The sequence below is a fragment of the Rhododendron vialii genome, chromosome 3a, assembly GCF_030253575.1.
Source record: "Rhododendron vialii isolate Sample 1 chromosome 3a, ASM3025357v1".
In the NCBI taxonomy this organism is placed as follows: Eukaryota; Viridiplantae; Streptophyta; class Magnoliopsida; order Ericales; family Ericaceae; genus Rhododendron; species Rhododendron vialii.
This window is the reverse complement of record NC_080559.1, coordinates 24,830,735-24,858,631: the sequence shown is the minus strand read 5'-3', so window position 1 is coordinate 24,858,631 and position 27,897 is coordinate 24,830,735. Positions and strand designations below refer to the sequence as shown.

Genomic DNA, 27,897 nt, shown 5'->3' with positions numbered 1-27,897 from the left:
CGGATATTGATGCCTGGAAATTGCAAGTGCAAATGCTACGAGTAAAAGCTGTATCAATCAGACATTCTTTGGAAGAATAAAGGAAATCAAAAGGATAAACAAGCTTTCTTGAAACGAAGAGAAAGTAGAGTATTAATTACGGCATACAGTGAGAGAATTCTGCGCTCAATACCTTTTGTCAAGCATTAAAATACTGTGTATATTTTAATATCAGAAATGAATTACAAAAAGCAAAACTGTTCATACTAATGCCATACCCTCAAACTGTTTAAACTCAAGTGCCGTCCAGGATGATTGGCCCAACGGTTGTGTAACTGCACATAGGTGCAGCGAGATTGTACGTTAGACTCCTACGGAGAGAAAGTGGTCGCCCTTATCGATGGATTGGGTTGGAGTTGGGATACTATAGGTTCTTCTAATATGTGAAAAGAAAAACTCAAACATCGTATTCCACGTGCTATAGTTCGTGGTTGAGCCATCTATTTTCCTTTCCTCTATCTAGTTTTCCTCTTCCCTTCTTTTTTGAAGACTTATGGAATTGTGGAACCAATTCTGTATAGTAATGCGTAACAAAAGAAAACTTACCTAATCGTCCCAATCATTGCCCCATCCATCGTCGCGAGAAGATCCGGAAGCAACGCCATTTCCATTTGCCTTCCCTCGTCTTAAACGCTTTCCGCCAGGCGATTTCACCGCCTTTTCCTCATCCCAGTCATCATCCCAATCTTCATCCCAACCTCCCTTGGTTTCCACATTCGCAGCCAAAACAATTTCTGGCTGTCCCATTTCGAGTTCCTGATAAGGGACCCCATCAAGATGCCGTCCTCTTTTTCTCAACTCAAAGCAGGCCCAAGCCCCTCCGCCAATCAAAAACATCAAAACCAGTATATAAGCACCATGTGTGGGGTTCACATTGACGCCAACCCATTGAAAATTCTTTTCGGAGTTGTCTTCTGGGGCGGGAGATGCAATGTGAATTGTGCAATTCCCATTTCCAGCATTCAATATAATCGACTGACTTCCTCCAATAATTTCTGAAATATTGATCTGACATGAAACAGGGGAAAACAACCCTATGAGAAGCAGAAATCTGAACTTGAAACTGAACCCTACAAAATGGAGGCCAACTACTCTCACCTAGGGGTTTGTTTTCGTCGACACGGAATTCCAATCAAGAGATTTATAATATTCAATTCCAACAAAATTCTGTTTGTTATGTTAGCTTGTGAAAGTAGAATGGAATATGAATCAGAGGTAGCAGATTTATTTCATTAGTACTCTTGTGTAACTAAAACCCTTAACACGAATGATTTCTAGGGTAACTCCTGTTAGGTGATCATCCCAGATCCATCACGATCAAGACCCAAAGTCAATGATGAAATCAATAAATTTGTGCTATTCTCAGCAACAAGATTCTCAAACCGTGGATCAAAATGGCCTTTTTATGAACCGAGTCGTGAATCGTGAAAGATTCAGTCACGATTGGAACACTCCGGACACATATATATGCATACAAATATTAAAGATTCATTACAAAAGTGAAAGCTTAGACTCAATACAATAAAAATAATGTTTTTAGCGTTTTAGGTAAGATACTTGCTCAAATGACAACATATAGGGGTTGGTCTGAGGCTCTCAGCCCTGCTGCAAGCTATAATTAAAGGAACAAGAATTAAAGAGATTGACAATAGATCAAATTGTCAATATTCGAGTTCACAACTCCTATAATTGTAGTTAACAAAAAAAATTAGAATGGAAGTTTAAAGACATCGAGCCTATCTGTTGACTCATACAGTAATAAAATGTAGAATTTTCACCAACGAATGACAGATAATTCTTGAGAACAAGGTATCTTAGCCTTAAACATATCTAGAATGATTAATTCTAGTATTTGAAAAGAATTGAGACAAAAAAGGGTCAACAACATGCTCCGAATAAGAATAAATATTCTAATCAACATATAATTAACAAATTTCACAAGGGAATATGGTTTATTCAAACTTAACACAATTTGAAGTTATGTTCTTGCTTTTTCAAAAAAAAGAAGGCAAAAGTGGTTTCATATTCGTCAAATGCAACAGTTGCTATATTTGCATGAATCAAACCGTGAATTGGTTCTATCATACAATTCATTGTGGATTCTGTCTAAACCTTGATCCACATATAGATTGTATCATTTTTGCATGAATCGTGAATTATGCAATTCTTAGGAACATCAGCAGTACTGCAGGAGCATAAAAGAAGAAGGTATGACAAAGTCTATGAATCTGCACCTTCTTGGCTTGGTGTTTCTGTAGTTCTATTTCCTTGAAAGTAATGTTTGAAGGCAAGATTGTCAAATTCACGTTTACTGGGGTGTCTATATCATTCTGGACAACAAGATATGATCCTTCTGGTCCTGCAAGAGAAAAGGAATGGTTGTAGCAATTTCTCTCATAAAGCGAAGATAGAAAAGTAGACATCGCCAAGAATTCAAATTTCAACACTTAAACTCCATGAATTATGCAGTATCAGTCAAGATAGTGACAACAATGCCCAAGGCAAATGAGGTCTAAAGCAGCAAGAACAAACGGAAAGCTCAAAGAATGGCGCTTGTACTTTATGTCATAGTTGTGAATCCCTTTGTTTAACCATGAACAGATGAAAGCTAAGCTGAATATTGAAAAGCAATGAAACTTATGTGGCAGTAGTTTGAGTTCATGGCTTGATTTATGACCCCAGCATACCCAATCATTCACTGGCTCATACAAGAAGATTGATTGCCCTCACAAAACGCAGTTTCAGGGCATTCTTGTCCAGATGGTTGACAATCTGAAGCATATGTTGCAATGGACATACTCAATGCGCTATTTCTGGAAATGTTTCCAAATAGGATGAAGCAAGGTGTAATTCGTCTGCATAGGCTACCCTAATCCAGAGAAAGGTGCCCAGCACAGGGGGAAAAAGCCAGTAAACAGCCCCCAGTGTGTGCAATAAGACTAAACAATAGTTCAAAAACTATATGGACTCAGACCTACATACGATGGTTACAAACCAACAAGAAATTATACAATATAAGCTACTGATCCAACACAATAGTTAACAGTCATGGAAGTTCTCAACTTGGGTGTAAAATTAACTTCAGCAAAACTAACAAAAACGGCTGGTAAAGATCCATTCTGACACAAATAGAAAAATCAAATGCTGATGTACAAAAACCAAGCGGATAGTAATTTAGCAGAGTGATTTCTGAAGTATCTTAGATACCAACTGTCTCAAAGCTAAATTTTTCAGATTCTACGAACTACATGTAGAACCCTAACTCACATTAACTAAACTAAACAAGCCCAAACTCACAATGGCTAGAGATAACTTAACAGATGAACAGAACTACATGGTGCACACCGATGCACTATGAAGCGCCGACACACCTCTAGAGGTCGAGGTATCGCAGTGTCGGACACGGGGACACGGGGACACCGCGGGGACACGTACGGGACACGCCACGTGACGTGTCCCATAATTTAATTTGAATTTTTCACGGGGACACCGCTAGGGACACCGCGGGGACACCGATGGGGACACAGCAGGGGCCAAACTATAATTTTTTTAAAAATTTGGTGGCCAAACTGTAATTTTTGAAAAAATTGGGGGTCAAACTGTAATTTTTTTTTAAAAAAAATTTGGGGCCAAATTATAATATTTTTAAAATTTTTGGGTGCCAAACTATAATTATTTATTTATTTATATATATAAATAAATATACACGTGGCGTGTCCCCCGCCGTGTCTGTGTCCCCATTTTTTTAGAATTCCCGTGTCCCGGTGTCGGTTTCGGTGTCCGTGTCGGTGCATCATAGCCGATGCATAAAACATGCTGGAAAACAACTGTTGAAGACCTTAATTAGCAACCCCTACATCTACTGGGCCTCATCATCAGGTGGAGGCCTGTTTACATATTCAACAATTTTCTTTTCTATTCCCGTATCTTACGTTGATACCTGCCGCCCGGCCACCTCATCTTCCAAAAACTTCACCTTGTTTGCCCAATTTTCCTTCTTTTCCAAGATGGCGATCCGGGTTTTCCCGGAATCCCCCTCCTCTTAATAACTCTTGCATTTTCAAGTCGACGGTCGACCTATCGCCCTTTTGAGTCTTATCCTTGTAGGACCTCAGATCCTTCCTTAAAGACTTGAGATCAAGATTCTGAATACCGTACCGGTTAGGGTACCGATTTTTCTACTGGTACAGTACGTACCAGTACCGGTCAGATACAGGGTGCCGTTTCGGATTTAGCGCTATTAACATTATATAGTTATAAATCGATTATTTTTTGCATGTTATTTAATTTATTATAACATAAACTTTTATTAAACAACACAAATTACACTCATTCATATACGTTCCAATAAATATCAAATCATGAGAGTTCAAATTTTATTTAAAAAAAAACTATACCTTTCTCAGTAGGTGCTAGCCCTACGTGTAAGTTGTAACTTGTAATACTAGTAATAACCAAGGGTAATTCGTCTTTCTGTCATTTTAGGGCTTCAAGTCGTTTATGAAATTTTCTACCAGCACATCCTCCCCGCCTCTGCTTCTCTTTCTCTTTCTCTCTCTCCTCAACCAATCAATCAGACCCAGTCATGGCGAAGTGCATGCACAGGTATCTGCTCTGCGAGGGTTGCGATCAGCCACAACTCGACAAGCTTCTCTCTCTCTCTCTCTCTCTCTCTCTCTCTCTCTCTCTCTCTCTGTGTTGCGATTTGGCAGAGATGCCCTTGTAACAGCTTCCGGTTGCGATTTTGCAGATCTGCAAAATCCCGGACGAAAATCCCGGTAACAGCTTCTCGGCTGAGATTCGCCTGGTACGCCAGGATTGTCCGAGATCAGCCAGAAAGTTGGACAAGACAGAAATGGAGGTAAAGAGTACCGGATATGTGCTGAAACGAAATGTACCGGCCGGTACGGAACAGTATCAACAACCCTGCTTGAGATAGCTCTTTTCTGAACTCTCTCTACCTATCTATAACCAAAAAGAGATTAAAATGAGAGAGAGAGAGAGAGAGAGAGAGAGAGAGAGAGAGAAGAGCTAGGTTTAGAGAAACACTTGATGTGGAGTGGCGGCGATGTGGAACGACGGCAGAGGACGCGCGCTTGATCTCCGCTCTACCGAAGCTGCCCATATTCCACCAGCGACGCAGCTCCTCCACCACCTCTGCTCTTCCAAGTGTTTCTCTAAACCTGGATGGTCTCTCTCTCACTGTAATCTTTTTTTGGTTATAGATAGGCAAAGAGAGTTAAGTGACTATGAAGAAAAGAGCTATCTCGAGTTTTAAGGAAGGATCTGAGATCCTATAAGGATAGACTTAAAAGGGCGATAGGTCGACTTGAAAATGCAAGAAATATTAGGAAGAGAGGGATTTCGGAGAAACCAGGATCCCCATCTTGAACAGGTAGAAAAGGAAAACTGAGCGAACAAGGTGAAGGTTTTGGAAGATGAGGTGGCTGGGCATCAACGTAAGATACGGAAAATAGAAAGGTAAATTGTTGAATAAGTAAACGGGCCTCCGCCTGACTTATCGTGAGTGAATAATAGTATAACCCTTTGTGGAGTCTATAGTACAGAGTTTAGCAGGCTTACAGCTTACTATCGTTTGTCCATCAGTAGTGTGTATGGAAAACTTACTAGACACGTGGAGTGGTGGTTTAAGCTAAGGAGGTGTTTCAGTAGAAAACAATGGAACTTCTCATTTTCCGAGGATATTGTCTCACTGTTGTCATCTTACAACAGTTATTTTATGTATAGTAAAGTGGGTGTTGCAGGCAATGCCTCCAACTCAAGTTACTAAAAAACTTCAATCTATCACCAAATTTGGTGAGGAAATCGTTTCATGGACTCGTGTCAACAAAAATTCCTTGTCGAGATGATCTCTTAACAACTGGCATTGGATGATGGCATAGTGCTAATCAACAAGGGCCAACAAATGATTCAAAGATCAAGAGCTGAACTCTTTTCAGGAGGGGAGATACTAAAGTAGATGTCCTTCTGGTGCAATGATAGCAAGGTTCATGTCCGAATTTCCATTGCTCCACAAGCGTCACATCATTTATCAAAAATCAAGCTTACAATCCCAATAATCACAAGAATGGAGATAAGTGGTGAGACATACGGTGGCTTACGGACATTTGTATGAGCTACATCGTACCCAAGCATAGAAACTACTCGTAAGGTTTTTCGGCTTAACAACTCATCTTTACATCTCTCAGTCTAAAACTGAGATGCCTGATATCAGCCCCCTTACAACTTGTTCAACTTTGTGAAACGCTCAGTCTAAAACTACAAATGACGAAAGCTTCAAGAACAGAATCTCAGCTAGTGAGGTGTGGGGTGGTGTTCTATTTGTATCTCCTCTCATGGGGGTTAGATCTGAATTGAGCTCCTTCTTCCCAACCTAGCTATGCAATAAGGACGGCGTACCTCTCTAGGGATACTACTGTACCTTATATAGGAGTTACTTGCCTTGGCCCCCAAGATAGCTCATGCCGAGCTCATGCCTCTCTTAACGCCACGAATAACCACTTCTTGGAGTGATGTCATGCATGGCGATTGCCGTGTGCCACGCTGTATGGCAGCATGTGGCTGAACCAAGACTGGTGCCACGTGGCCCTGACCAAACAGCTCTGCGCTAATATGTCACTGACCTAATCCTCCAAGATCCAACCCGACATCTTGGCCTAACCGCGATGCTCCGGGTCGGTTGGCCCATTTAGTCGCCAATGGGCGTTGGTTGTCAGGCTCGCCTGAGCTTTCCCAGGCCTATTGGATGGCCGACCCGCATTCCAACCCACTACGTGAGGCTAATAGAAATCCACCATGTGTATACAATAGAGAGATACCCCACAAAGATACTAGAAAGATTGTAGTAACACCATATAGATGGATGGTTTCCAGAACCTTGCATAAATTTGCTTCATTTACTTGTGGCTGAGTCCTATATCTTTTATGTCCTAGCAGTAATTTCCATGAGATGTTCTTCTGCAGGTGGAATTACTATAAAATTATATGTATTCAAATGCCAACTTGCAACATCGATTCTTTGCAAGAAAAGCAAGAAAAGGTCAGAATTTGTTCATCAACTCAAGGTCAGTCAAGCAGGCTAAAAGCTTCTTAGAATTTATGACCTGAAATGAGAAATAATGACGAACCAACAAAATTCAAGCCAAACGTTCAGGTCCTATTTTACGGGATGTTTTCCACTTTATTATTGCAGAGCTATGTATACTTCACAGCTTACACCATACCTTAGTTGCCAAGATGATACTAAATTTTGTGATCCAATCAATCCAGAAACAAACGAAAGGCTCAATTGTCCCAACTTGTCTTGGTCTGATATCAGCGGAATTTTACTTTCTTACCATTTAAAAGATCTTCTGATATTAAGTACAACAAATTTCTTTGATAAAACAGCCATATTTGTGGTGGATCATGGGTTGCTGAGGGTTGGTAGGTAGTAAGCTTATTTAAGGAAATTCCTCGTTATTGCCGGTCACTGCTGTTAAAAGACTGCTACAAAGAGCAAGACTAGATCTACAAGGAAACCCAATGGTGGCATTACTTGCGAAAAGTAGCTATGCTCTAAGTGATGAATTTAACTTTCTTCTATTATAGATCACCTAACCATACTTCCAGTGAAATGTTCTTGATAGTCGGCAAAACAAAATTTTCCAATCACAAAGCTTCCCATGTTTAGTAACTGTGTCAATTCATATTTCACCCGCACAAGACATACAGTGCTAACTCATTAAAGGTCGTGAGCTAGCAACATATAATCACATCCTCGATACATGTACTCGCCAATTAACTACCCATAATAAGAAGTGGATAACTAGTTTAAAAGACAGACCTCATCATTAAAAGCCAATCTAATGTCAAGGACATGAAGAACGAAACAAAAACAAAGGGACTTCAACGAAAAATTAATGATGCTCATCAAAATACACACTCGCCACCTCCCAAGCCTCTAGCAATCATAGTAGCATTAGAGTATAACGCGCATGTGACAATAACTCGTTCCCCTATACCTCAGCACATGACAATAGCTTATCTAGCAAAAGCAAAGACATCCAGGTTGTTCATTAGAAGCTCAATTCTAGTACTAAAAGTAACACAACCAACCAGAGGATGAATAGCATGTTAATTATACCAGTTTTGCCATTCGAAAGGCACGCGGTCATGTTGTTCGAATCCCGGCATGACATAGTAGACGAAATATTACACGTCTCATCAGTTATGCTAGCAATAAGTTCCGGCTTGGGCGGATTGGAAGGCACCTGATCGTGTTCATCATTACCCCTCTCTCCACCAGAATTTTCTCCACCTCCAGAATCCAAACCAATGCTTGGACTAGGGCTTGGCGAAGGCGGAATCTAGTAGGGAAAAAAAACAAACGAAAAACTATTTTATCATTCACACCATCGATCGTTATAAGAACTTAAATTCTGTTTATTCGAATCAATCACGAGAGAAACAGAGTCGAGACGAAAACCTGAATTGATTTGTTGGGGCTGTCATCTGCGGAGAATTTAAGGAACGTTTTGATTAGAGAAGATTTCGACTCTCGGGGGACGAGCGAAATCAAAAGAACGGAAATTAATAACGTTAATCTTGTAGTCCGGCACATCCTGATGCCGTCACTTTAAACCCCTTTGCGAATTCAATGGTAAACCCTAACCCTGTGACAGATGTTGAAAACAGAGGCTTACGAGTCTGCTGATTGTAATAGTCGACATTCTAGAGAGAGAGAGGGGGGGGGGGGGGGGGGGGGAGGAGAGGGAGGGAGGGAGGTTCAGTAAGATTGGGCGGTGGGATTTAGGCGGGGGGCAGGCCGGCGAGAATGAAGTTGACAGGCCAATAGAGACGATGGATGCGCGCGCAAATCATGCATTTGATGCAGTCACAGGAAGAGAAAGCGAGAGATACTCCCCCGTCCCCAATCCAACGATATATCGGCTTATTTTAATCGGATAAAAAATAAAAAATTATATTTTTAAATTAATACGGAGTAATAAATTTTATATACAATATAAATATTATATTTAATAGAGTTTAATTATTATACTGGGCAATGGGCATTATTTAATGATATTTACAAAAACATACTGTATATAACTTTGTCAAATAGTCGACATTCTAGAGAGAGAGAGGGAGGTTCAGTAAGATTCGGCGATGGGATTTAGGCGGGGGCAGGCCGGCAAGAATGAAGTTGACGGGCCAATAGAGACGATGGATGCGCGCGCAAATCATGCATTTGATGCAGTCACAGGAAGAGAAAGCGAGAGATATTCCCCCGTCCCCCCTTCAACGATATATCGACTTATTTTAATCGGATAAAAAAATAAAAAAATATATTTTTAAATTAATACGGAGTAATAAATTTTATATGCAATATAAATATTATATTTAATAGAGTTTAATTACGTATTATACTGGGCAATGGGCATTGTTTAATGAGATTTACAAAAACGTATTGTATATAACTTTGTCAAATAAGTATATTGTAGGAATATTGTACTATAATTGTATAATGACTTTGTTAAACTAATACTTCCTTCGTTCCGATTCAATAATTCATAGTTCTATTCTAACCGGATAAAAAATTAGATATATTTTTAAATCGGTAATGAATCTTATATCCAATATGAATTTTATTTGATTAATCTCGATTAGATCTATAATACAATATTTTTAAAATTACATAAAATATTATAAATTATACTTTATATAATCAATTAAAAAGTGACACGAACCCTCGAAATGACTATTAAATTGGAATGGAATGAGTAATTCTAGATTAATAGTATTGCACTCTCATAGTAATTAAAATAAATTATTTCGTGGTAAAAAATTTAAAGCTTCATCCGAAATCTAGTCATACTTATCTCTTAATACATGACTTTGTCATGGTTATTTTTCTTGTCCTAAAATTACATGAAATTCTATTATACATTTTTTTAACTAATTATATCTCTTCGACTTGATATCTTCGATGTATTTATCTTGAAACTCTCTCCGTAATTCGGAATTAACACTTTTTACTTTTTACTCGTTTCCCTTTATGTTTTGTATTTGATTTCCTTTAAAACTCAAAGAGACATGAGTACAATATAAAGGGAGACTTAAATATTCATCATCAGACCTTATCCCACGTAAGAATTCATTCCAGTCATTTTGAACAGTTATGTAACGCCCCGATTTTTGAAAATAAAATCGGAGGTTTTAAATATTGATTTCTAAAAATTTATTGAATTAAAATTCAAAATCCAAACCGGATAATACCCTAAAGTTTCGTCTATTACAAATTATCGTAGAAATACTGAAAATAGTCTTTGTGGTAATGAACTAAACAAAATAACAAAGCCATCTTCTAAGTTTGATACGGATCCCAAGCATATTCTGGCTCAGCTCCCACCTCTGGGTTATCTTCAGCATAAAACTGTTCACCTTCAGGATTTGGTGTCTCTTCTTGATTATCTGCAAAATTTGGCACGGAAGCCAGGCAATCCGTACCTGAGTGAACAAGTTCACCCCGAAGTATAATCCAACCCAACTACCCTTCTTACTTTACAGTTAGCATGCAACAGGATAATAATAGTGCGAAAAAGTAACACAGAGTTTGTTCCACATAATCAGTTTATTACTATCCATTAACTTGTCGTGTAATCTAAGATCTCCTCCGCGGGATCTTTCCTCCCCAACCGCTAGCTATGCCCTGTCCCATGAGCTCACTTTCTTTTGTTGTCGCGGATTGCACTTCAGTTATGTACCTAGCGTGTATCCCTCTCATTACAACAAAAGAAAGCTTATCATGCCCGAATCATAACTAGGGTTCGCTTATCTTATATACCACTTCACAATCATCACTGGGCTTACTTTGCCAGTATCAATACATCATTCATCATTGGGCTTACTTTGCCAATCATCATTCATCAATCAACACTGGGCTTACTTTGCCAGTTTCAAACCATCACATTCAACTCATCACATCTCAAAATCCCGCCTGCAGGCATTCTAAAGAAAACAAAACTTTCCAATTCATCCATTACCTAGCATCGTCTAAGTGAACTCTATTCGCATACCAACCCATGCCTCTAGGGTCCAATCTAGCATTCAATTAAACAGTAATGCAATATACAACAAATAAATAACAATTAAAACAATTAATAAATAATGTAATCACGTAACTTATTATGGACGGGCCGTTGCCCTTAATCTTGTATGGTCACAATGTCAACAATAAAGTAAGAGTTTTAAAAGGAATTTAAAAGAAAAATTTTCTAGGCTTTCATTAATTAATTCTAAGACAATAGATTAATTCAAAACTAATTAAATATATTAAATAGATAAAAATATAGAAATAATTATCATGACCTTAATAAGAGTCCTACAGGTCCTATGCAATCAGTTGAGTGTCAAAAGTTGGGTTCGGAAGGTCACGGAATTTATTTAAATAAAGACGCTTAAATAAAGTGGCTGAAAGTGAGGTAAATAGATAATAAATAATTTATAAATTAAAAATATGTTACTGTTAACAAAATTTCATCTTCAGAATATAGAGAGTCTAAATAAAATTATTCGGGCATTTATAATAACGTTATAAGGTCGTAAAGAATTTTTAATCGGAAACGTTATAAAAATAACAATAAATAGTAAATTAAATAAATAAAATATTAATTTAACAAGATATCATCTTTGAGGTGTGAGGAATCAAGGAAAAATAGTTTGGATGTTAGAAATATTATTTGAAAGGTCGCAATTATTTTTCGTTTGTAAACTTTGATAGATAACGAACAAATAATTTAATAAATAGATAATTAAATAAAAAAAATATGATCTTAAGAAGTTATGATCTTTGGAATGTGAAAAGTCTAGGAAAAATAGTTCGGGGGTCGAAAACGATGTTCGGAAGGTCGAAAAGTCGATTCGAAACGAAACAGGTCAAACCGCAAGGTCTGACCGGTCAAAGGTTGCGGTGGGAAGCCCAGCCGCGAACTCGCGACTGGTTCTTGCGGTCCGCAGGTTGCGGCCGCAAGGTTCGGGTCAGATCCGATTTTTTTGGTTTTTGGTCACGGTTTTGATGCATGGGTTCGTTCGGGCTATTGGGTTACGCATAAAAACAATAAATATACTTAGAGGAGTGTTTGGAATGGATTATACTACCTTGGTTCGGGCCGAATTGATTTTAGAACGAAACTTGATTTTTGGAGAAGACGACTACGGTTTTGGCGATCGGGGGACTTTGGGCTCGAATTGAATGATGCTTGGGGATGCTTGGGATTGAAGGAAGAGATTGGAATGGTCAATTCGGATCTCGATTGGTCGTGGCTACGAAACCCACTTTTCTCTCTCTTTCTTTCTCTCTCTAGAACTCCATTGATTGGAGTTCGATTTTTCTCCAATTTCTCTCTCTCTCTGGACTGGTGAAATATGAGGAGTGGCGTGGTGTGCCCTAGGGTCGGGGTTATAGGGTATATATAAGGGAATTTTTATAAAAGTTGATGAAAGTTGAGTTTAAAAAGGATTCTAATACTAGGGCTTGAGATGAACGAAAATAAGGGTGGAGATAATCAGGGAGAAGGAGTAGAGTCTGAGTAGGAGAGGGAGAGGTGGAAAGAGATTCGTAATATGCATGCATGCAATTAAAAAAAAATGAAATAGGATAATTAGATTAGAATAATTATGTTTGTATAAATATATCCTATTAAAGAATAATTAATTTTTATTATCAATAATACTAATTATATGATATTATTTTTAATAAAAATATCGGGTTGTTACAAGTTATGTTTCCATCCTTTTCAGATGGTGAATTACTTATCTTACCCTTTTAAAATATATTCATATATGTTTTATTAAATCGACATCCTAAATTAGTGGGATTCAAACATTTTTTAATTTAGTAGGATTCAACTATTTCCTAATTTAGTGGGATTTATTCTCAATAATTATGAGAGATAATTATGAAAGATGATTTCAAAACTTAAAAAATTCATAATAATCAAATTTCACCGATTTACGTTCGAAAATCATATTTATTTTTTCATTTATACCATGTATTATCATGAAACCCTTTGGAGGTGGATTAACCATATTTTTATTTTTTGTAAAATTATCATAAAAAATATTTCAGAACATATATAATATTCGTTATTTGAGGGAGGGCAAGAGGGTAATTTGTACTGACCATGTTTATAACATATATAATATTCATACTGACCATGTTTTTCATGGTTAATTTGTCATGAAAATAATAAACCAAAATCGTGATTTCTCGGTGAAACTTGAAAGCCCATAACATTACGGAAAAATAGCATGAAAAAACATGAATATAAAATATTTTATTCATGAATATACACCACGAAAAAAATATGAATATACAATATTTTTGTCACGTCCTCAATTTTCAATGTAAATAATAATACATTTTAATAAAGAACCTCGCGTATCATACATATTACCCAAAAGAGTTTTCCACCTGTTTAATTTACAAACAAGTCCCCATTTCGTAAACAATAGCAACTTTGGCACTACGGCCCAATTTAGTTTAGATACAAGTACAACGTGTTTTGAACATTACAAACTTTAGTCAAAATATAACTCAAGAACTAATTAGTTACAAAGCCATCTTTAACCAAAAGTAAGTCTATTATAAAGATGAATAAGTAACTAAAAGAGATTAGCTTCCAAAAATCTTCATGTCCAAGCACACCATAGCATGCAGTCTATTACCCAGCATTTGAACTTGAAAAAAAGGATTTTGTTGAGCTACACTAGCCCAGTAGAAAAATCTTTACCAGTCTTATATGTAAACATGATGATAAGTGCAAATAAAAAAAATGATAAGGAAACACAACACGATATGGGGTAATCAATCAACTTGTAAATGAGCTTCTATCTAGATTAAATGCATAGGTCACATGACACAAACAATTCAACAATCCGAACTCGATTCGCTAAACCAAATTCCCACCATCGGTATTTCTACCCCTTGCGTTACCGTACAACGCCACAATGATTACCGTGTTACCACCCATGCGTCACGGTGATCCCTAACGACCCGGGTTATCGTATTACCACTCATTGCGTTACGAGATCCATCTAAGTCTCCATATTACCACCCCTTGCGTTACGGGACTCCCTGAACCAACTTCCGACCCATTCGACTATTTCTCATACAATATGCAAGTAAGACTCACCCATGACCACATTCATAGATGAAACGTCATACGTTATGCCAACGTCATCACAAATGCACCATGAACAATCATAAGTACCAATAATTTATAGAATACACTCTAACGACGTTTTAACTACATAATTTCTTATTCGGTTCTTGCTAACGGAAGACCAACGGAACGAGGATAGCATCGAATGGTCAAAGGAAGTCAATTAGACAAGATTAAGATAGGTTAAAAGGTGTCCAAGAGGATTTAGAAGTGATCAGGGTTCAAAACAATCAACGGAGGGACAACAAGAGCAAAGCTGGAGATAAGGCTGTGGTATCGATACGCACCAAAATCGTATCGATACAACACTCTCTGACCAGAAAGATAAGTTTATAGTATCGATACAGCTTTTAATCTTTATCGATACCACGAGGTTTCGAGCAGTGATTTGTGCAGATTTTGTTCAACAACAACCAATATAGGCACAACATTCACACCAAATCAACATGTTCACACATAAAGAAGGCAAAGAAATCCCTACCTCACAACGAAGACCGAGATTCAAGTGATTGGAGCAAGTCTTAGCTTCAAGAACTCCAAAACTCCGATTTAAGCTCGACCCAAGGATCTCCGAGCTTATAAACATGAATGGAAGGCTTGAATGAGGTTGATGCTTGAAGATTTTGAAAGATGAAGTGGAGTTTTGAGAGGGAGGAAAGGAGAGAGAGATGGCCGAATGAGAGGGAGAGTGACGGTGTGAGAGGGAGAGAATGGGAGATAAAATATCTCCTACAATGCACTCACACACACACCTTATATACTCCTATATCTTTTTATTACACCCACACTCCCTCAATTCTCCATTCTTTCACTATGGTCCCCAATTTAATTAATCACCTAATAAACCATATTCTTCCAATTAGTCATTTTATAAATATTTTAAGAATTAGAATTATTAGGGTTTCTACAGTTTTATTCATGAAAACTCAATAATATGAAAAATACATCGTGTTTAAACAAAAACACCATGAAATGAAAAAGGTACAAAACTAAACAGAGCTAACCAGTAAAAACATGAGAAGATGGAGGAGGCATCGTGGACGCATACAGATCGGACGAGGAGTCAGGGTCGCAGAGGCGGCAGACGGCGGAGAGGAGCTTTGAGAGGTGGGAGGTAGTAGGCGGCGATGAGTTTGTCTTGGGTTAGAATCACCGATGGCAGGCCTGCGGCGGAGGAATCACCAGCGACAATGGAGAAGAAGACGACAATGGATCAGAACCATTAGAGAAAAATCCACTGATGTGGTTTGTTAGATCCAATAAATAAAGCAATTGCCATATTTGATTCAAATTGCAATGTGAAGGTACTGATATATATATTTATCATTTGTGATCCTAACTTTTAGGCGTACAATAAGGGATTTGTTCCCATTTAAGTGAATCCGAAAATCAACGGTTGCCGTGTTCGGGATTTGGTTTTTAGGAGGCGTTAAATATGGGACGAAGGATTTGGTTTTTGCATATATATAAGGGTAATTCTGAGATTATTTTAAAACAAAAATGCTTTGTTTGCTCTGATATATGGAATAACGCCCCAAGTGTAGGGCTTAATACGTCAGTTGAAGCATGATAATCCGGAAATCCGGAATCGTACCCAAGGGAATAATTAATACGGCTTTGCTGGATTTGTAGATGCAAATAAGGGCTTTTGGCTTTTAGACAGCCAACTTGATTTTACGTGTGTAGTGGAAATTAAAAGGGGCTAAATTGAAAAGCGAATAAATAAAATAAAAGGCAGATTAGGTTTAGGAATTACTAACACTCACGACTCAAGTTCAACTGCATTTCTCACCCAACTACGCGGTTCAGGATACACAATTAAGGTTCCCAATTCAGAAAATAGAATGGTTCGATTACCAAGTTAGCTCTAGAATTTATTTAGCAAATGCTTCGTGCGACAGAGCTCCAAGCATCATGTGTGGTAAGTAGGCGGTGCTCTTACCTACACATGATCAAAGAGATTAACACCTTAGCGATTTGACAAATAAATCCGAACCCCACATCGATTTTCGAACCAAAGGTTTAAACTTTATGGTGAAAAACGGAATTTTACTTGAGCCATGAGATGCTAATCACCCCATGACCTAACTTTGAAAAACTACTCACACATATCTATTGAGATAAGAGCAAGTAAAAATCTACTTAGCATGATTGAATTAACAACACTAGAAAAAAATTGGATTAAAAGATAGATCGAAGGATTTACTACAACTTTAATGAAGATAACAATATCAAAAACTAATTAATGAAGACAGAAAATAAAGATTTAAAGGTGGAAATTGAAGAACAACCAAGAATAATTCAAAATCTAGATCTAGATCTAAAGATTATGCAATCAAATCTATCTACTTGTTTGTACAATGACATCACGGGCTTTTATATCCTCTAAGTACGCGCACAGAATATTCTCCAAGATGCTCCAAAGACGCCCTCCTAAAGCCCTCGGCATCGATGAAGAAGGACTTACGCTGCTGCTAAAGGCCTCGGTATCGATGCAACATAATACTTTCCATCGATGCCGAGATGGGTAAGGAACTGGACCTCTACGTACTTCGGCATCGATGAATCATTTCCCTTCCCATCGATGCCGAGCCTCTTATTTTCAACACTTCAGCTTCATAGCTCCCAGCAGCTTCCACAACACTCAAAAGCTTTCACAGCATCTTATTTTCATTAAAATAAATTAAAGTAAAGAAAAGGTAAAAAAAATGTTTAAAATGTAATCTTTACTTAAGTTTATGCAATCTTTACTTAAGTTTATGGAATGAAAATAACAAAGTACCCCCCATTTGAAAACAATGGCATTACCAGAATTTTGAGATTTCAATCAAATCAAAATGTTGACCCCCAGCTTTTAGTATAAAACAAAAAACAACACGATTTTTTATAGATAAAATGACTCAAAACATGACCTTATTCTTTGAATAAAATCTTGCAAATTTGAAGTTGCTCTTAGAAAAATTCAAAGATCAATTACCGCCATTTTTTATCTCGAAAATCAATACTTTTTCGAAAAGTCATTTTTCTATACTTAAGACATATTTTCAGGGACCGACAGGGTCTTCATTGGTTCATCGGGTACTTGGACGTATTTGAACCATCCATGACGTCAAAGCATACATTATTCACACAATTCACCTGAAAACTTTAAAAACATACCTTACGTGCAAAAGTAAATAAAAACAACTAAATTAATGATGAAATTGAAGAAAACTAGATAACTAGCACACTCTACATTGCATTATCGGGTGCTTATCATACCTCCCAACTTGAGGTTTGCTAGTCCCTAGCAAATAAACTACGGAAAAATTGAAAGCTAACATCTTTTCAATCCATTCCGCTATCATAACTTAGAAAATGCTCAACATTGTCAACTAACAAGAGTTCAATATTCCAGCCTTTTATTTCATTTCTACAATTCACAATTTTTGCATCAAACCAAATAGGCTAAGTATCAAGCAAGTCTAAGAGTAAGCTAAAAAAAATTTGTGTCCTCGAACAAAGGGAGGATACGGGACACAAAACTTGTGAATTCAGACTAAGCCATATCTACCGAAGAAGTGTTTTATAAACAGACAACAGCGAACAAGAAATATTATGCCTTAAACAATGAAAGCACTTTATTCAACTGAAATGAAAAACTAGTAGATGAAATTTGGATAACGAAAGGAAAGCATGCTATGCAAATAATTATGCAAATATCAGACAGTCAAACATTAAGAAATCCATGCATACAAAAGATCAACTAAGGACTTCATTAGCTTGTAATGACCTTGGATACAAAAGAAAAGGGACTACAAAAAATGTAGTGGCCATATGCTAGCATAGTTCATCTACCTTTGGCCACTACCGACTCTAAACTTCCCAAGACATGACCATATGCCGGCCAAACACCAAACAAAGTTACGAATAAAAAAATAAAGTAAACTACTAGAAAAGCCAAACTAAAACTACTACCACCGACTCCATCACACATAGTCGCCATCCTCATCCGGCTTCTCATAGTATTGAGCTTCGAGTTCCCCATTTCCATCGGATTCTTTCTCATTTAGAATGTATGCTAGCCCATAAGTCAACCAATTCTCTTATCAAAACATTCAACCCTCTTTCGAATTCACTTTTGCTTTTTTCATAACATTTCTTTGATCTCCTTTCTTTGAGGAATAGGGTCATTTGAGGTGAGATTTGTAGCAAGAGAGATATTGGAGCCAATTTTGAGACTTTTTGGAGAGGGAGATGAAAATTTGGAGCTTTTGTTTTTGTAGTGAGAGAGGAAAGATAGGGAATCATGTATCAATTCTTTGCCTTTTTGCATTCTAATTACTTTTATCACATTCACACCACCCCCAAATCTCCTTGAATCATTGAAAATCACTTTCACACAACCCTCCAAACATCCGGTTGCCTAGGTTAAAACAAAGAACGGGAAAGAGGACCAGGATGCAAAATAGGACTAGGTGACACATATGTGGTATGATCATGCAAAGAATGTCTTGTATCCTTTCCTAAGTGCGTATTGGATTCCAAAATGATTGAAAATCGACATTCAAACACAATTAGAGATGGACATGCGATTATTCACCTACACTATAAGTACGTTTATTGAAAGATGGGGATATGGGCCAAAACTTGCTCAAAAACTTAACTCAACACCTAAACCATTCAATTTTCAACTAAGCATGCAAATTGAGAGGCACAAAATTTCTTAGAATTGCTAAAAACTCTTGTCAACTTACAATTATTGAGCATGTAACAAGTCATGAAAAAGAACAAAAAACTGTGACAAAATGAAGAATTGCAAGTAAAAAGCTTTTATTAATTTTTTGAAAATTTTCATTTTCTCATTTTTTTGGATTTTCAATTTTCAAATGTTTTTGAAATTTTTAAATTTTCGCAAAATCAAACAAATATCAAACAAATAGCACATAAGCTAACCCATCCCCTCAACTTAAAGCGATGCTATAGCCTCATAGCATTATGAACAAGAGCGAAAAGAGAAAAAGTGCGCGAATGTACCGTCCAAAGGGAATGTCAACCTCTAAATACCTCGACCAAGTAGGAGGATTTCATGTCAATGCCTTGCTCCAGCCAAATTAGATGCTTCCAGGGTTTACTTCTTCGGTTTTGCCAACTCGAAACCACAGCTAGTCACACTGGGCCATATCCAAAGCTTTATCGGACTAACAACCGCGGCGCTTAGCCGCACCCATGCTTAGGGCCCCTGAACGCCTCACTCACCCCGACTTTAGGCCCAAACTACCAAGACCGGTGTGGTAGCAAATAAACCCTGTAGAAGACTTAAGAGGACGGCTTTCCATAAAACAAATAACATTAGAACCACCGGCCCGTGTTATTCGGCTTCCAAACAAAACAAAAAGTGAAAAGACAGAAGGTAAAGAAAACACGAAGAAAACACACAAAACAAATAGAAACATGCAAAACAGCATGAAATGCAATGCACCACCCGATCATCACGCGATCTCACGAGTCATACTTTTCTTCCCATCTCTTACCGGTGGGGTACGAAATGGGTGGCTATACTAAACCGTTGAAAGTGAAAATGAAATGAGAGAGAGAAAAAGAGCGTGACAATGAGTGAAAGAGAGAGAAAATATGTTCATCCATATGATGGTTTCGAATTGTTATCATGCCATTAAGAACTAATATAATGAACAGAACACCACATGCTATACTCTTTGCCAAGAATTGAACTCGACCATGCCACAAGATAAGATATTTTGAGCCAAGCAATTGCCGAATTCGTTTTAAAAACTTAAGTTCCACCAAGTGCATAGCCCAAACAATATCAATTTTCAATTTGTTGACCAAATCTACAATATAAGGATGATAAACCACAAGAAAATTGTCAACACCAAGAAAATCAATTGGTTCTATGATTGATAATTTCTCAAGAATAGGCTCACATGCATCTTGCTTTTCTAACAAAAAGTGTGAGAAATCTACCCGCCATCCATTTCTTTAGTGGTGAGAGGATCAAGGCACGGAGAATTCAAAGGGACAGTTGTAGCTTCCATGGGCTCTAACTCTACAAAGATTGGTCCATAAGCATCCTGTTTAGCCAACAACAAATACAAGTAATCCACTTCGGCAACCATTTCCTTAGCGGTGAGAGGTTTTTCCAACGGATCTTCATAGTAGCCGCCCGACGTTTCAAGCATGTTCATCTCGTGAGTAAGGAGTAAGTCCTCTGGAGAAGAATCAAGATACGAGAGATTGAAAGAGACAACTTTAGCGGTGAGGCGTTTCCCCCCCGGATCATCATATAAAGGGGCATCCACAAGAGAGGGAAGAACCTTCTTCTTTATTGGGGATAGTTCTTCAAACTCTTCAAATTTTGGAGTCCAAGAGGTCATGGGACACGCTTCATCCTCCTCATTGAGCAACGCATGCAAATACCTCACTTCAGAAGATTCGAGAAATTCGGCCTCCTCAGCCGTAAGAGCAACTTCCAAAGGATCACTATAGAGTAGCTCGTCCACGTGTTCTTCTACAAGAGTATCAATAAGGCTCACTTTATTCACGTTCTCGTCATCTCCCATTTGACTGCCCACATTAAAAATATTGACCTCCATCTTCATGTTACTGAAGGTCATATTGAGAAGTCCATTTCGATAGTTGATGTAAAGATCCGTATTATTATTATTATTTTTTTTTTTGGGCTATATTTTTTATTTTATTTTTTATTTTTTGTTTTGTTAATGTATAGCCCGTCGAGATAGACAGTGCGGATATTCGGTGTGATGTGTTCGTGGGAGGATATAAGGGTAATTGTGTGAAGGGTGCACGTGTGAGTGTGGTGCGAGAAGCGGGGGATTGCTCCCCACTTCTACAATTTCCCCAGGATACTACTTTCTCCCATTTCTCTTTTCTCACTCTCTCGGCACTCTCTCTCCTCCTCTCCTCCGAAAAACTTCCTCCTCTCTTCTCTCTTCGATTTCATCTAACTAGGGGGTGATTCCGGACAAGGCCCGAGAATTAAAGTTGTTATACGGCGCATGGGCTTTCCGAATATCCAAGAAAAATCATGATCGGACCGCGTGGGAGCTTGGTTGACTTGGTCAAAGGTTCGGGTTTTGCTCAAAACCCATGAGGTAGGGATCTCTTACTCTTGTTATGCGTTTATACGGCGTTTATGTACCTAGATCGTGCTTTGTTTCGTTGTTTGAGGTTGTTTGTTCCATTTCCGAAATTCTGCAGAAACAGGGTCTTTGTTTTTGGGGTTTTACGCCTTCTTAAACTCATGATTGAATTTTGGTTCCTTCGTATGAAATAGAGTAGACTTAGAGCCCGTTCTAGTGCCGCTAGAATCACTCGAAACCGTTGAGAATTGAATTTATGGTGATATCTAAAATACTGGTCTGCAATCTGTCTCGTTTTCTGGGTTTCAGCCCACTTCGAACGGCCATAACTTCCTCGTCCGATGTCCGTTTTATGTAAACTTTATATCGGTTCGAAGATCTTGAAGTCAGCTTTCATTTGCCACTGGAATCATCTTAAAACTCTTAGTACACAAAAAGTTATGATCGATTGAGTGGAGGTATGTCAATCTGTCAGGCAGATTCGTGTAGCCTCGGTAAACCCCTGTTTAACCACCCTTGGAGTGCAGATTTGACTAGGGTTCCTTTGCGTCTTTCAAAGTTCATTCAATCGCCCAACTATTGGGACTGGAATCACTCAAAAATATTAAGAACTCGATTTATAGTGATTTTTAGAAGATTGCCCTGTAATCCGAAAATCTGGGCAGCTCACTGTGCAGCGTTTTTCATTGTTTGGCTATGGTTAAACGACCCTATTGGTTATGGGTCCTTATAGGTTTTAAAGATGGGTAAGTTGGTGATGTTTCGGTGTTGGAATCATTTAAAAATATTGAGTATGCTATTTTTAATAAATTTTTGAACATGGACTGCTCTGCTGAAAATCAGAATATCTGAAAGATCGTATCGTACGACTCGTCGAACGTGTCTGTGCCATTGATTTTTCGTTAGCATAGTTGGAGTATCGTCATAAAGGCTATAGTAGCGTAAAAGAGTCCGTGAGCATCGTAGACTATAAGAAATATCGTGACGTGCGTAATTAGTAGAGAAGTACTTGTTTGATTAAATGGAGAAATGACTGGACGGTTTGATGCTTGTAACTTGGAAATACGAATTGAATGTGAATAACAATCGGACACAACGAGAACATTCGGGGCCCATCGACGGGTGGGTGCCTGGCAGGGGATATCAGGGTCCCATAATTAGCCTGGCAGGAGCTAAAAGCTCATATTTAACACTCAAGGTCCAACCTTCTAGGTGGACGCTTGGCAGGGGATATCAGGGTCCCATAATTAGCCTGGCAGGAGCTAAATGCTCATATCATTCGCTTTCAGGGCTCGTTATCGAGTAAGTGCCTGGCAGGAGCTTAGGCTCAGACACATGACACAAAATTGGTTTATAAAGTTGATGAAAGAGATTCTGATGACTGATGATAATGAGAAATGGGATTTGGTGATGAAATGTGAAATGTGAAAGATTGTGAAATTGTACGAGATGTAATGAACGGTACTAAAGCTGTTGTTTATTTACTTAGAATGATGTAGGAATATTGATGGTCCTTGTTTGACATATGAGCAGATAGATCCTTCATATAGGTAGCCTAGAATCCCTGATCATAGTGTGCTGCTGTTGACAGTCTTGTGTACTTGGGCTTATCTGTCGTTACTCTCTTACTCTAGATGCATAACTCATCATATCTTCCTATAACTTGCGTATAGATTTCTCTACTGGGCGCGTGTATGCTCAACCCTATCATTTTCAGGTGCAAAAACAAGAAAGTTGGCATGGCGTGCATATCGTGCTTGTTGATCATGACTTTCAAAGGTATAAAAGAGGCGATTACTTGCATTTGATTTGAAAGAAGTATTTTGGAAAGGCATTTGTTACAACCGTAAGATTATTTTCTTCGGTCATTGGCATTTCGATAATTTGGGGCAAATGAGCCAAAAATGTAATATCTGAATCTTATTTGTGAACAGTAGAAAGGAAGATCTTTTGGGTATTAATTGTATTATTGCGATGACTTTATTTATCAAAAGAGTATTTTTTATTTATGTTGAAAATCAAGGGCGTGACAGTTGATAACTGCATCCGCCGTGGCTAAGAAAGGTCTTCCAAGAATCACTGGAGTAGAAGCAGCAGAAGAGTCGGTCGGATTTGTATCGAGAATCATAAAATCCACCGAATAGACAAATTGATCAACTTGGACTAGAACATCTTCCACTACTCCCTTTGGTACATGAACGCTTCGATCGGCCAATTGTAGTGTGACACGAGTAGGCTTTATCTCCCCCAAACCAAGCTCTTGATAAACAGAGTACGGAAGTAGATTAACGCTATCACCAAGATCAAGTAAGGCTTGTTCGATACGATTTCCTCTAATTGTGATCGCGATAGTAGGGCTCCCCGTATCCTTGTACTTAGGTGCGATATTCGTTTGAATGATAGAACTCACTTGCTCAGTAAGGAATATCTTCTTTTGAACATTAAGCTTGCGCTTCCGAGTACACAAATCCTTAAGAAACTTGACATATGAGGGAATTTGCTTGACCGCATCCATGAGAGGAATATTGATCTTCACTTGATTGAATAATTCATGCAACTCTGCATTGTAATTTGGTTTCGCCAAAGCCTTCAAACGATTAGGATACGGAGCCGGTGTTGGATTAACTTGAGGGTTCGATACACTTTCCTTGTTCTTGCCTTTACCATTTTCTTCTTCTTCAAGAGTCTCTTTGCTTGCTTCTTTGGGAGATTCCCCAAGGATTGGAATTGATTGTTCGATAGGCGAGGGTAACAAGGTAAGTTCCGGAGGCATCACCACTTGGTTATCCACTGTCTTGCCACTTCAAAGAGAAATAATAGCTTTTGCTTGCTCGGGAAAATTCACCGAAGAGCTAGCAAAGTGAAGACCTTGAGAAGACGGATTAGAATTCGGTTGCGGATTAGGTTGATGTTAAATAGGAAACTTCCCCTTCTCTTGTTGTAACAAACCAACTGTAGTTGTCAACTTCCCCAACTGGTTTCTGATATCATTCATCATCTGAGTTTGTTGCTCATTGATAACAGTTTGACCTTGCAAAAGAACACTGAATTGATCTTCCCAAGAACGCTTTGGTGGTTATTGGTGGAACTGGGCAGGTGATTGTTGAAATTGGTTCGCATGTGGGAACGGAGCAGAGGAAGCAAATCCTGGCGAACCATGAGCTTGAGGGAAACGAAAAGCATTCTGAGGTTGCTTCCAAGGTAGTTGAGGAGCGGGGGGTGGAACTTGAGAAGAACTCCCTTCATTAGATTGATTCTAACGGAAAGCTGGATGTTGCCTTGTCCCAGGATTATAAGATTGAGAATAAGGGTCAAAACATTGCACTGCATGTACTTCTTCAGGAGCAATCCCATTAATCACGTTCTTAAGAGCAGGAATGTTGGGGCACGCTTCGGTAGAATGGCCCACAATCTCACAAATAACACATACTTCCTCCACTTGGCATACTGCTTTCACTTCTTGAGATTGAGCACTCTTTAATTCCAACTTGTCAAGTTTTTGAGCAATCTCCTCCAATCGGGTTTCAAAAGCTGTATGCTCCGCAATAGAGAATTTTTCTGAATCTGCAGGACCTTGATTGTACATTGCTCTATCTTCTGGATCTGTAAATTGTCAAGACTGGGTCTTCTCAGCTAGTGACTCACAGTAATTCAAAGCATCCTCCGGTGTCTTTCCCATAAAATCGCCTCCACCCATAGTATCCAAAAGCCGTTTACTCTCTTGAGAACACCTTGTGTAGAAATAGTTGACTCGGAGATACAACAGAAGATTGTGATGAGGAACCGACATAAGCAAGTCCTTGTATCGTTCCCAATACTTATGGTAAGTCTCTCCATCCCTTTGCTTGAAACATTGAATCTGATCGATAAGTAACTTCGTCCTGCTTGCTGGAAAGAATTTAGTGGTGAAAGAATCTTGAACATCTCCCCAGTTACGCAAAAATTGAGGCTTCAAAGAATTAACCATTGTTTCGCCTTGTCTTTGAGAGTGAATGGGAACAACTTCAGGCGGGCTTGATCAAGTTGCCCCGGAACTGTAACGAAAGAATGTATAATATTCTCGAACTCCCGAATATGCAAATAAGGATCCTCCAATTCTCGCCCCCGAAATTCTGGAATTATTCGAAGATACTCAGCTTTGAATTCAAATGTATTCCTAGCGGTCGGAGTCGGAATAACGATAGGAGATACTTGAGGAGCCCGTTCTGGATTCAGATAATCACGTAGAGTACGAACTGGAACTTCTTCGGCCATTGGGCTTTTGCGATTGCAATTTAATTTGCGAGGCGGAGAGTGGGCAGGATACGCCCTAGCAATGCTACGGATTCTTGGCGGTGAAAAAGAACGATGAAGCCGATCGGAAATTGGGCTTCGATAAACAGTCATAAACTAAAACAACTACTAACTAACTACCAACAAACTACCAGACTGGAGGGGCTATGCCGCCACCTCAACTCAACAAATAGAATATGCGAGGGGTTATGCCACCACCTCGGCTAAGCAATGTAATTAAATTTAAGCTAACTAAACTAAATTAACTACGCTAAACTAACTAAGAACTAACTCGATATTTAGCCTGGCTTCGTTACACCTCAGGTTTAGTATAACCAAGTTAGAGGTACCCACCAAACTAAATACAAACTATTAACACATAAACTATTAAACTACTATTATTACTACTAGACGAAAGCGGGATACTTACAGTGGTTTGTCGAACCTCCAAGAAAGTCATAGTAAGAAATCCCCGGCAACGGCGCCAAAAATGCTTCGTTTGCTCCAATATATGGAATAATGCCCCAAGTGTAGGGCTTAATACGTCAGTTGAAGCATGATAATTCGAAAATTCGGGATCGTACCCAAGGGAATAATTAATACGGCTTTACTGGATTTGTAGATGCAAGTAAGGGCTTTCGGCTTTTAGACAGCCAACTTGGCTTTACGTGTGTAGTGGAAATTAAAATGGGCTAAATTGAAAAGCGAATAAACTAAGATAAAAGACAGGTTAGGTCTAGGAATTACTAACACTCACGACTCAAGTTCAACTGCATTTCTCACCCAACTACGCGGTTCAGGATACACAATTAAGGTTCCCAATTCGGAAAATAGAATGGTTCGATTACCAAACTAGCTCTAGAATTTATTTAGCAAATGCCTCGTGCGAGAGAGCTCCAAGCATCATGTGTGATAAGTAGGCGGTGCTCTTACCTACACATGATCAAGGAGATTAACACCTTAGCGATTTGACAAATAAACTCGAACCCCACATCGATTCTCGAACCAAAGGTTTAAACTTTATGGTGAAAAACGTAATTCTACTTGAGCCATGAGATGCTAATCACCCCATGACCTAACTTTGAAAAACTACTCACACATGTCTATTAAGATAAGAGCAAGTAAAAATCTACTTAGTATGATTGAATTAACAACACTAGAAAAAAAATTGGATTAAACGATAGATCGAAGGATTTACGACAACTTTAATAAAGATGACAATATCAAAAACTAATTAATGAAGACAGAAAATAAAGATTCAAAGCTGGAAATTGAAGAACAACCAAGAATAATTCAAAATCTAGATCTAGATCTAAAGATTATGCAATCAAATCTATCTACTTGTTTGTACAATGACATCACGGACTTTTATATCCTCCAAGTACGCGCACAGAATATTCTCCAAGATACTCCAAAGACGCCTTCCTAAAGCCCTCGGCATCGATGGAGAAAGACTTACGCTGCTGCTAAAGGCCTCGGCATCGATGCAACATAATACTTCCCATCGATGCCGAGATGGGTAAGGAACTGGACCTCTAAGTACTTCAGCATCGATGGATCATTTCCCTTCCCATCAATGCCGAGCCTCTTATTTTCAGCACTTCAGCTTCATAGCTCCCAGCAGCATCCACAACACTCAAAAGCTTTCACAGCATCTTATTTTCATTCCCTAAATTTAAGTAAATATTGCATTTTAAACATTTCTTTTACCTTTTCTTTACTTTAATTTATTTAATGAAAATAAAGAAGTACCCCCCATTTGAAAACAATGGCATTACTAGAATTTTGAGATTTTAATCAAATCAAAATGTTGACCCCCAATTTTTAGTATAAAATAGAAAACAACACGATTTTTTATAGATAAAATGACTCAAAACATGACCTTGTTCTTTGAATAAAACCTTGCAAATTTGAAATTGCTCTTTGAAAAATTCAAGGATCAATTACCGCCATTTTTTATCTCGAAAATCGATACTTTTTCGAAAAGTCATTTTTCTATACTTAAGACAGATTTTCAGGGACCGACAGGGTCTTCATTGGTTCATCGGGTACTTGGACGCATTTGGACCATCCATGACGTCAAAGCATACATTATTCACACGATTCACCTGAAAACTTTAAAAACATACCTTACGTGCAAAAGTAAATAAAAACAACTAAATTAACGATAAAATTGAAGAAAACTAGATAACTAGCGCATCCTACATTGCATTATCGGGTGCTTATCAATGAGGATGAAATCATAACTGTTCAAAAAGTGC

At 38.3% G+C, this 27,897-nt stretch overlaps 1 protein-coding gene and 1 long non-coding RNA gene across 2 annotated transcripts; one reads left to right on the top strand and one right to left on the bottom strand.

Moving 5' to 3' along the window:
- Positions 1–82: 82 nt before the first annotated feature.
- Positions 83–8,967, bottom strand: LOC131320642 (uncharacterized). The gene is made up of 4 exons (XM_058351398.1): positions 8,528–8,967; positions 8,186–8,408; positions 2,274–2,398; positions 83–1,047 (listed from the first exon to the last, which is right to left on the bottom strand). Exons 1-4 carry the CDS (start codon positions 8,660–8,662, stop codon positions 586–588), a joined length of 945 nt encoding a protein of 314 aa, XP_058207381.1. The 5' UTR covers positions 8,663–8,967; the 3' UTR covers positions 83–585.
- Positions 8,968–21,142: 12,175 nt separating this feature from the next.
- On the top strand, positions 21,143–23,357 carry LOC131320645 (uncharacterized). Its single transcript, XR_009198316.1, has 2 exons — positions 21,143–21,376; positions 23,082–23,357. It is a non-coding gene; the product is annotated as an uncharacterized LOC131320645 (long non-coding RNA).
- The last annotated feature ends 4,540 nt before the right edge of the window (positions 23,358–27,897 follow it).

What these genes read in the sequence shown, in the direction of transcription:
- LOC131320642 (XM_058351398.1), bottom strand. Translation starts at nt 8,662, where the DNA reads ATGTGCCGGACTACAAGATTAACGTTATTAATTTCCGTTCTTTTGATT. An exon ending in CCTTTCGAATGGCAAAACTG is followed by an intron (nt 2,399 to 8,185) that starts GTATAATTAACA and finishes TTTCTCTTGCAG; the next exon opens with GACCAGAAGGATCATATCTT. An exon ending in AGAAACACCAAGCCAAGAAG is followed by an intron (nt 1,048 to 2,273) that starts GTGCAGATTCAT and finishes GTTTCATGTCAG; the next exon opens with ATCAATATTTCAGAAATTAT.